The sequence below is a fragment of the Phalangium opilio genome, unplaced genomic scaffold (genome assembly GCF_054372755.1).
Source record: "Phalangium opilio isolate 3A_F unplaced genomic scaffold, DU_Popi_V2 ptg000024l_1, whole genome shotgun sequence".
Classification (NCBI taxonomy): domain Eukaryota; kingdom Metazoa; phylum Arthropoda; class Arachnida; order Opiliones; family Phalangiidae; genus Phalangium; species Phalangium opilio.
Window position 1 is genome coordinate 9,739,568 of NW_028324155.1, and position 10,712 is coordinate 9,750,279.

At 36.6% G+C, this 10,712-nt stretch overlaps 2 protein-coding genes across 7 annotated transcripts in view; both read left to right on the forward strand.

Annotated features, from left to right (window-relative positions):
• Positions 1–6,145, forward strand: part of svp (COUP transcription factor 2) — a 55,048-nt gene extending 48,903 nt beyond the window's left edge. For all 5 annotated transcript variants that reach the window (XM_089868691.1, XM_089868692.1, XM_089868693.1 and 2 more), the window contains exon 4: positions 5,735–6,145. In XM_089868691.1, the coding sequence (XP_089724817.1) occupies positions 5,735–6,009 (275 nt within the window). In that variant the 3' untranslated portion in view covers positions 6,010–6,145. The remainder of the gene's footprint in view (positions 1–5,734) is intronic.
• Positions 399–2,029, forward strand: LOC149692790 (uncharacterized). 2 transcript variants are annotated; one of them, XM_089868697.1, is made up of 5 exons: positions 399–782; positions 836–1,010; positions 1,072–1,144; positions 1,202–1,596; positions 1,658–2,029. In XM_089868697.1, the coding sequence occupies exons 1-5, from the start codon at positions 584–586 to the stop codon at positions 1,845–1,847; spliced, it is 1,032 nt and encodes a 343-aa protein (XP_089724823.1). In that variant the 5' UTR covers positions 399–583; the 3' UTR covers positions 1,848–2,029. The 2 variants fall into 2 exon arrangements, with proteins under 2 accessions (XP_089724823.1, XP_089724824.1); XM_089868698.1 differs by having other exon boundaries at positions 1,211–1,596.
• Positions 6,146–10,712: the final 4,567 nt, after the last annotated feature.

Below are 10,712 nucleotides of genomic sequence, written 5' to 3' on the forward strand. Positions count from 1 at the left end.
AGCTGGCTCTCTTTTCTCCCATTTTTCGTATAAAAATCTCGACCCGAGAGAGAGGATAAAATAAAAATGGTGGAGGCGGTTAATATAGACAGCAGAGTTGTTGGGGGGGGGGGGGGGTAAAGGCGCGAAAAATCATCTTCTTGGTCTTCCCGCGCGGTGGGCTTCCACGCCCAAAACGCCAAAAGGGACTAAAAAGAAAGGATAGTACTACGGAAGAATAAGCCTTTGTTTAAGATAGGGGAGCTGTTGCCGTCTTAAGGCGCGTTTACAAAGGCGCGAGAAATCGAAAAAGTCGACGCTGAAAGCGGAGAGATGAAGCTTATTTGATTTTTCGTTTCCTCGTCTGGGTGTTTATATACACGCGAGAACTGCGTCGTCGAGCGTATTGCTTATAGATGGAGCATACTTTCGGACTGAGCTTCTGATCTGCTGTAGCAGATTTTCTCGCTCATGTGTGACTATCGCAAAGTTGCACGTGATTAATCCAACCAATGGTGGCCTAGTATAGATTTTTTTTCTTAAAACTTTCGTCTGCCGACGCCGTGGATTTTTTAGAATAGTTTTTAAGCCTTGGCTACTAACCATGTCGTTAAAAGAAAAGAAAGAGATGGACAAGGTTTTTAAGGCCTCAATCCGACAAAAAGATATAGAAAAAAAAGAAACTTTAATAAATTTAATTATAAATTATCCAATGCTTTGGGATAAATCTCATTCGGATTACAGGGACCGGAATTTACAAAGTGTAAAATGGACCGAAATTGCAGATCTGATGAATATGACAGGTGAGATAAGTTTCATTACTATTTGAGAATTTTGTAACAATGTTTTTGTCCAGTAAAAGACGTGAAATCGATGTGGAAATACTTGAAGGACCAATTTCGGGTAAATTTCCACGCAATTTGCTCCAAAAAATCAGGGCAGGAGTACGTCGAAGAGCAAGATATAAATCTTGTCAAATGGCCTTTTTTCCGTCAATTGATGTTTTTGAAGGATGTTGTCACTAGGAGGGAGTATGTTTTGATGTGCTTCACTCTTTAGTTTGCTTCTAATTAATCTCGTATTTTGGTTTAGTACAACGTCAAATATTCCATTTGCTGCTAATAACAGCAACCAAGAAGATGGAAACGGAGACGAAGCAGACGCAGTAAATAACTGCTTAAAATTTCTTGAAACCATTTGTAAATAACGTTAACATATTTAGCTATTTAAGGGAATTGGGAAAGAGACAGAAGTTCCTTTTGAAGAAGAAATTATCACACCAGACCAAGACGAGAATTTGCTTGAAATGTCAGATAATGAAAATGTAGGAAAGGAACCTTACCATGAAAACCCAACCCTGCCTACTTCAAAAGATACAGCAAAGGTAAAAGGGCCACAAGACAACCAAGACTCAATTCCGTCTACTTCAAGAGACACAACAACGTCAAAAGGGCCACCAATCCATCATGACTTAAATCGGTCCACTTCACAAGAAACGTCAAAAAGACATCCAACTAGGGCCTCTACAGTGAATGTCGCAAAGAAAAGGAAACGTGGTTCCGATTTTGTCGATGACGTAGACGAAGAAATTGATAAAGAAATAAACAAAGTTGATAGGTGCGTAAAACCAGGTCTATCTATTATTTAAAGGTTATGTGACACCTATCAATGATCACAGATTGCTAGCTGCTTCCATCGTACACGAATGCGAGCGCAATGTAGCAGGAAGAACGGAGAAATTCTGCCAATATGTAGCGGAACTAATGAAGTTGGTTCATGTTGATTTGCAAAGGCCTTGCGAAGCTGCCATTTTAGAAGTGGTAGATAAATATACAGAACTATCTAAACAGAGGACGGATAATAATTAAACTAGAAATGATGAATAATGATTTTTATTCCCGTTTAGTATTGTTTGTATCAAACATACATTCTTTGTTTTTAGCAAAGTTTATAAACGAAGGTTGTGATACCAATGCCAGATAATTAATGTTTAATTATTATGTCATGACTATTAAAAATAAACATAACAAACAAAACTACCAATTTAGGAAACTAATCGTTTATTTCATTTCAAACTCAAATTATAATTAAAAATACTTTCAATTTCAACGAGTCACCCCTGGCATATCCCATTGCCATGGCACTGAACCCTCATCTGACCAAAAATATTCGGTGTAGAGTTTCCTGCAGCGTTTAGCTAGTTCCGTCGAATTTCTTGATCGTGTGCCTTCCAAATTGAATAGGCCACTGGCAGGTTCCTCATTCCAATTACCAAAGCGGTAGTTCCCAAAGCTATCGGTAAAATCTGCGTAGCCTGGTGGGCAGTATACTTTTTGGGACTTTCTCATGACATTTTCTTTAGAAATAAGGAAGTTGTGCAGGACTACTGTAGCTTTAATTATTCTATCAACATTCTCGGGGGCCAGGGTGATTGTTCGGTGGTATATCCTCCATCTGGCACCCAAAATCCCAAAAGCATTTTCACTGCATCTTCTATACATTAAAATTATACAGACCTTTCCTTAACCATGTGAAACCGTGAACTGATATCAATATATGTAAATATTTACCTGGCTCTACTCAAACGATAATTAAAAACTCTAGATCTGGGGTTTAATTCTTTCGATGAATAGGGCCTCAAGAAATTTTCTTGCAATTGGAACGCTTCGTCACCAACAAATATATAAGGCGCTATTATGTTACTCCTGGGTAATTCTGAAGGCAGTGGCAAATCAAGAGTTTTGTTTTCAAGTGCAGCACCGATTGCTGACGCTTTAAAAATGCCGCCATCAGAGCTTGATCCAAAACCGCCAATGTCGACAGCAAGGAATTTGTAATCAGCATCGACAACGGCCATAAGTACCACAGAATTTGTACCCTATGGAAAATGTTTTTATATCTTTGCCAAGAATCTACAGTCTGACAATGAATTAACCAACCTTGTAATTGTAGTACATTGATCCAGTGTTTGGTGGTTGTTGAATTACCACATGCTTCCCATCTACAGCTCCGCAGCAATTCGGATATTGCCATTGACGGCTGAATTCATAGGCTGAGTCTCTCCAAATTTTATTTGTGGGAGCCTGGAATTTCTGAGTTGTCACCACAATCCAAATGCAATACTACAACTTACTTTCAGATAGAGTGGCTGTAGTATATCCCACAAAGCATCGCATGTCTCCTTAATTACAAAATGTGCTGTAGCTTTTCCTATGCGAAACCCATACGCGATGCTTATCAGACTGTCACCGGTTGCCAAGAATCTATCCGCGAATAATATTTTAATTCAAATGTGAAAATTCCAAATGAAAACGTAACATTACCGTAGAGTGATAGCTAAACGGTGAGCTGGTGAAAGAGGCTCTCGAGACACTGGATACTTTTTGATCTGCTTAGTCAATAATTCAACCAGTTCATCAAATAATTGCGGCGACATACGAGTGAAATTTTTAAAATATGAATGGTCAAAACTTCTCATCTTTTGAAGCTACAAAAATAACAAATAAATATAATAATACATAGTTAAGCCTTTGTCAAACCACACTTAATATATTAACTTACCAGAGTGTGAAAATAGCCTTCGTTAGCCCTATTTCTCCAAATTGGATGCACCCACCATCGGCGTTCCATCCTACTTCTAATTTTGCGCAATTTATTCAGCCTTTTCTTTTTTAAAAGCAATAATTTCTTTTTTAAAAGGAGCAACCTACAAACGGTAGACGCCATTTTTGTTGTTTACGTTTCCGCGATTGTACGCTACTACGCGCTTACGAACCACACCTCAGACAGCTCGTTTGTGAACGAAACAGAAGGAAGAGAGTGAGCTTTGTGTCGACACGCTAGTTTTCGCGCGACAAGTTTAGATCGTAGCCAGCTTCCACTTTCCGCTTAAGCTTATACTTCTCGCGCCTTTGTAAACGCGCCTTTACTAATAAAAGAATCTTCTCGCTCCACACACACACACACACACTATTTTCTTTTCTTCTAGCTGCATGAGGAACGCGGATATAGCGCTTATCCCTCCGCGCTTTTATTGCCCAACAAAACTTTAATATCAAATTCCCACCAAAAACGTCAGTGGAAAAATTGGGCAATGGGGGACTTAAAAAAACCCATCGTCCCACCCCTTTAACATTGAAACTATGACTTTAGTTACGCTTCTTAAACTGAACGTATATAAAAAAAATGCCAGCTTTACATTTTTCCTAAAATTGGGCGGGATGAGTCCCAAAAATTAAGATTATAACTAATGATTTATATAAGGATGGGTTAAAGGTTTCTCGGGGATGTCAGTTTGAATGTTCGGTGATGGCTTAAGATGAAAGCGCGCGCGGGAATGAATAATTGGCCAGATTTTTCTGGTACCCAAAAATTTTAGGCCTACTTCTTTCAAGTTTAGCGACAGAAAAAGAATAGTATTTTAATTTACACTTAAATTAAAATTAAAAATAAAAAACAATCAAACCGTATGTGTATAGTAAATCAAACCTCATAAAATTTGATTCCTACGGCCATGTTTTTATGGGTTAATTCCTCGATAGGCTGACTTTGTGTAGAACTTTACGTTAGAAATGGTTTATTTACCTCCTGGCCAAACACTTTGCGAGTTTAATAGCCCCCCTCCCATAAGAGAGAGAGGGAGAAAGAGAGATAGTATATCTCATAATGTTCATTAATTACGTTTTAAAAGATAGCCGCTAGCTGGACGCTGATTATATCTAAAGAAAGTATACGGTGGAGAGGTGCGAGCCAGAGCGAGTGAGTGCGAATTCTAAACACCTTCCACCCTAATGAAGCTCCGAGCGAATATGAAAAAAAAAAATTTAGTATAAAAACCTCGCCCAATCAAAGAATATATTTCAAAAACTGGGATCTTACTATTAAAACCTAATTTGAATTTTACAGCTATAAAGATGTCTAAGGTAACGGGTAATAAATTATTTTGGGAATATATATATTATATAGGACCACCCCCGAAACTTGCCAGTCAGATCTTTATAACTTTGCGCGGTTATACGGACTTACCTGGAAATTGGTTTAGAACAAAAAATAAAAAAAGCTCGTTTAAAAATTATATTTATCTTTTGAAAAATCATGGCAAGATTCTAAGAGACTATATTCGTCTTGGTAAAGCAAGCGGGGCTGCTGCTACAGTCTAAAAACGCATTAGAATTGTAACTCAATCCTCGGAGGAGACGCGATACATTCCAGATAAGAAGTCTCGTCGAGATGTCTCCGATTTGAAATCGGAATCTCTCTCTCTACGACATTTCGCGGTCGAACCACATCATGCAACGAACATTTTTGAAAATAGAATGCTGGGAAATGGGGGAGGGGGAGGGAATAAGAGTACAGCATCCATCGATGACGCGCGCATTTCGTTTCTTATCAAATATTTTTAGAGTATTATTAAAGTATCCGGTATCGGCCGCGACTAATGATTAAACCCCCTCTTCTATATCTATCTATATCTTGTAGATATATGATTTCTTCATTTTTTTATATTTCAAAATTTAGGCTTACGACAATTGCGTCAAATTTAAGGAATTCCCGGTGACAATCTTGAATGGGTTGATATGTTTAAACATTATAAGCATATATACGAACTTTCCAAACTTAACTAACAAATGTTGTTTTCCTAATTTTGTCTTTTTCATGTTCTCTCGCCCGCGATGTCAACAACCACCGTGCTTCGAAAAATATTCGCGAATGTTGAACGCGTTCGTGACGCAATAATTAACGTAAAACTAAAAAGACGCTTGCGGTTTATCGGACGTCAATCACATCGAGTCTCTCCAGGAGAAATCTCAGTGCGCCCTGGAAGAGTACTGCAGGACTCAATACCCCAATCAACCGACGCGTTTCGGCAAATTGCTGTTGCGCTTGCCCTCCCTGAGGACGGTCAGTTCGCAAGTCATCGAGCAACTGTTTTTCGTGCGCCTGGTGGGCAAGACGCCCATCGAGACTCTGATCCGCGACATGCTGCTGAGCGGCAGTTCCTTCAACTGGCCTTACATGCCGCTACAGTGACCCGCAGCCGGCCCGGGACTGTCCGTCGCCTCCTCGGTGACGCAGTCTCCGGTGCCATCCTCATCCTCATCTTCCGGCGGTTCCTCCCTTCCGGGAGTCACCTCTTACCCCGGACCACCCAGTTCGGCCGCCGCCGTCGTGGCCGCGGCCGCCGCCGAGTGTTGGGCCGAGAAACTCATGACGTCTCCCTTGCAACTCATGTGTTTGGGTACCAGTTAGTAATGTACAACAAGTAGGAATAGTTATTTTAAATATTTAAAGTCAATCGTCGTTAATTTTAATCGTCTCGCGTTCAAAACAGCGGAGGAAATTACGCCATTTTCTATATTCGGAATTATTTCTCTATCCTATTATTATTATTGTAGATGATACGAACCAGTCGTCATAGAGGTCAAAGGCTAAATTCCGATTGACCATTCGTTTCAAATTTGATTTTACATCGTTAAACACGTCGTCCATCTTAACCGTTACTCGACGGTACCTATTTTTTTATTTTAATTTTTTATCCAATCACCGCTCGTTTAACGTGTGACGTAGTAAGTCTAGGTAGCTATTTTTATAGTTTAATTTTTTACCCAATAACCGCTCGTTTAACGTGTGACGTAGTAGTAAGTCTAAATTCTATATCTTCATAAATTTTTTTAAGTGGAGAAATAATTCCAATTGAAAATAGGCATTATTTTTCGCGGACTTTGGCGCGAAATTAATTAAAATTATCTTGAACTTTAACAATAAAAATTAACAAAACCCATCCCCATTGAACTCTCAAAAAAAAAAAAAATAATAATAATAATAAATATGAATAAACCGCGGGAACAAAATATTTTTTACCCAACGCGTTGTGTATAATATGATAAAGTATATAAATATAAATAAATATATATATATATATATAAATATGCGAAAAAAAAAAGAATAGATATTTTCTCCAAACAAATAAACCACTCGAAAATTCGACGCAAAACCACCACCACAACCACCAATAATAAATTAACCAGAATTTTTAGAAAGATAAAGAAATAATTTTAAGTTCCTTTCGTTTCAAAAATTACTTGGTCAAAATATTTTATATACAACGATAAATAATACTTAAAAATAAATCGAACAAATTAAAAAATAAAAATAAAAAAATATTTTAAATTTAGCCCCCTTCAGGGATATATGGATCCATCCCATAATATTATCGAAAAAAATACTACCTCTCCAATTATGAAATAAATAATTATAGTAAAATTTGATCCCAACCTCTAACCCTGAGTAATCTATTTAGTGAAATAAATAAAAAAAAATAAATGAACAAAGGTTTATGGCGCGATTTCGTTTTTTCAAATTATTTTTTCCCCCAAATAAATTCTTCAAAAATAATTATATAGTGTTGTATAAAAAAATGGCGCGAATTTATCGAAATTTGAAACGTGATTATCCGTTCAAAAAAATAAATAAAGAACTCAAAAACATGTGCAAATAAATAAACCAATTTTTAGGTGAAAAACTTTTGTTTTAAACTCGAGTATATTTGTAAATACGCGAAAAATATCTTTCAAAGAAAAAAGTGTTAATTAATTTTTACCGAGAGAAAAACAAACAAACAAACAAACAAATCGTCGCTAAGGTATGGCTGTTTATAATTAAAAAATTAATAATAACAATCGCGTAGTGTCATTTAAATTTAATTCGTGTAAGTTAATACCCCACGTATTATTATTGTTGTTACTAATTATTGGTTAATTAAGTTAGCGGCTAAGCCCCCCCCCCACCACACACAAATTAATTTTAATGCCAAATTTTAATTTTTAAGTTATTTATAGAGCTACCCACATCCCGAGCTAAAAAGTAAAAACCGAAAAAAAATAATTCGAAGTAGCAATATTTGGCGTGAAATCTAGATATTCAATAAAATAACGGCTCCTTTAGCAATACTTAAATGAAAAATTATAGTAATTTTATCGCCCCCAATATTTCGCTTTTTAAATCCGGTGATCATAGTTTATAATAAAAATTCGGACAAATAATCCCGGTATTGTTTGTATAATAATTTTAGGGTGAACGAATAAACGGCGACTAAACATTTTGAGCCAAGTACTTCCACGCGTTAATCGAAAACTGGCCTGAATTAATTAATTATTTTCTAATTAGAAAAACAATTTAAAAAAAGGATATCCGATAATAAAAAAATAAACTCCTTTTTTAAAAAAATATTCTATAATTCATTAACATCGAAGAATTTCATCGTTCCTAATTTATTTGGATTATTAGAAATTAAAAGTTTAATTACCGAAATAATTAATTTTTAAATTTAAAACATCATCATTCTGGGATAATTTTTTTATAAATTTAAACGCAGCGTGCCATTTTAATAAATGATACTCAAAAATGATTACCGGTTATCCTTCAATACCCGCCATTTAAAAAATAAATCAAAATTACGTTGTTGTTTATTTTATTTTTTCTTTTTTAGAGAGGTAAAGGCCAAATAATAATAATCATACCGAAAAAAAAAATAATAATGTATAAAAAATTAAAAAATTGCCATTTTTAGATAAAAAGAAAAAAAAACCAGAAAAAAAATGATATAAAAAATATTACAAAAATCGCCAAATCTGTAGAGCTTAAACGCGAAGAAATCAGAAGATAAATTTTCCCCCCAAGAAAAACGACAAGACGAGAGAGAAAGAGAGCGAGAAAAAGAGAAAAAATAATCGTGTTTTAAGACAAAAAAAAAATGAAAAAAATGTGCTGTGTTGTATCTTTATTAAAAAGAAATAGAAATCTAAAAAAAAACTTCTTTGGTTTTCTTATTCGCGTTTGGTTTCATCAAAAGCGCAGAAATTAAAGTAAGAGACATACCTACGGGAGAGATACGAATCAAAGGGTGGTATAATATCAATCTTAAATATAGGCCACTTCGCAAATCCCTCACTCAAAATGGACGTATATGCAAGAAGTGATATCTAATTTACTAGGGAGAAGGTATAAATTCGCCACATTTCCAGCTTTATCTCCAGTCCAAACGTATAGTAGGTCCGGAGTTAATCCCCGCCGCCTCTAAATTACAACCAGCCAGCATCTTATTGCTTCTTGAAAACTCACGTCAGCGCGACGCAAATGACGAAAATTACAGTCATATTTTCTGACTGAGGAGAGGCTGTGAAATAGCCCGGCCTCCTTTTACGTCCCCCCTTGTATTTTGAAAGGGGGACTGGGACTATGGCCCGCGCGAATACTTTGGCAACTTATACCTTCTCCCTAATAAACTTGATATCACTTCTTGGTATATCAGATAGAAAACAAAAAAGAGGCGCGTGCCAATTGAAAAATTGTTCCTCCGCGAATAATGGACTTTTGATGATAATTTTTAGTAGTCGAAAAGAAAGAGACAATGGTGAGATGAAAGCGAAACAAAGCTTTTTGAAAGAAGACGTACGTTTGAAATACTAATATTTAAAACCGCTTAAGTATGCATTAGTTTTTCGTCGTCGTCGAAATCAAAAAAGCTTTGGGAAAGATTTTGTCTTTTTCGCTTAGCGCACTGGGGGGATTTTCTGGAGACAATGCCAGTTTCCACCGGGGAATACGACCGAGGCTTAGTCCATACCATTAAAGCCAGCCTGCCCAGGAACAGAGAGACTCCTATATCGATTTATGTGTCAAGAGGCAGAAAAGAAGAAGATAGGAAAAACACAATGAAACTAAACTAAATCAGATAGAGAGCAAAGAGAGAGAGAGAGAGAGAGAGAGAGAGAGAACCCCCTTAATGTTTTTATTTCGTCTAGCGCCTTAAACAATTTATTTGTCAATAAAAACAACCCCCCCCCCGGCCCCCGAGATAAAGTAATCACCGAGAACTATAGTTCAAAAGGAATATGCGAGGGGTCGGTCATTCATGAAATCCCGTACGCTACCCGTGAAATCCAATTTAAGAAATCCGAAATCAAGGCTGATTTCGAAATCAAATAAAAAATCCGAAATCAGCAACGAAATCATAAAATCAGTAAAGAAATCACAAAATCAGTAAAAAAATCACTAAATCAACAAAGAAATCACGAAATCAGAAGCGAAATCACAAAATCAGTAAAGAAATCGTGAAATCCATTACAAAATTCACGAAATACATTACAAAATTCACGAAATCCAAAATGAAAAGAAATCACGAAATCATGGGGAAAATCTCAAAATCCGAGGGAATCACTCGAAAAACCTCAAAACTCAAAGAAATCAAGGGAAATATCGCAAAATCCGTCGAAAACACGGTAAAAATAGCAAAATCCGACGAAATCACGGGAAAAATCTCAAAATTCGATGAAATCCATTGGATTTTATCGAATTCTGAAATCAAACAAAATCCGACGAAATCAAACGAAATCCGATGAAATCAAACGAAATCCGATGAAATCAAACGAAATCCGATGAAATCAAACGAAATCCGAAGAAATCAAATTGGATTTCGAAATCCCGTACACTTTTTCCTAAACGTCCGACCCCTCGGGAATATGGCAGAAGGCTGTGGGCTTGTAATAACTAGTGTCAGGAGACCAGAAGTGAGATGAGACTAGAAGTACTGAGCTAACCAAATTCTTCACTCGGCGAAAGTGAATATTCTTGATAACACACCAACGGTTGGCCCTCTAGTGGCGGCTTCAGAATTTCAACTCCAAAATGTGAGACGCTCGTGGCGGTAGACGGCCGAACTAGATTCAAGCACC

Excerpts from the sequence above, each read along its gene's own strand:
- LOC149692790 (XM_089868697.1), top strand. The coding sequence starts at position 584 with ATGTCGTTAAAAGAAAAGAAAGAGATGGACAAGGTTTTTAAGGCCTCA. Across the intron at positions 783-835 it reads AGATCTGATGAATATGACAG|TAAAAGACGTGAAATCGATG; the intron begins GTGAGATAAGTT and ends GTTTTTGTCCAG. Across the intron at positions 1,145-1,201 it reads ACGGAGACGAAGCAGACGCA|CTATTTAAGGGAATTGGGAA; the intron begins GTAAATAACTGC and ends TAACATATTTAG.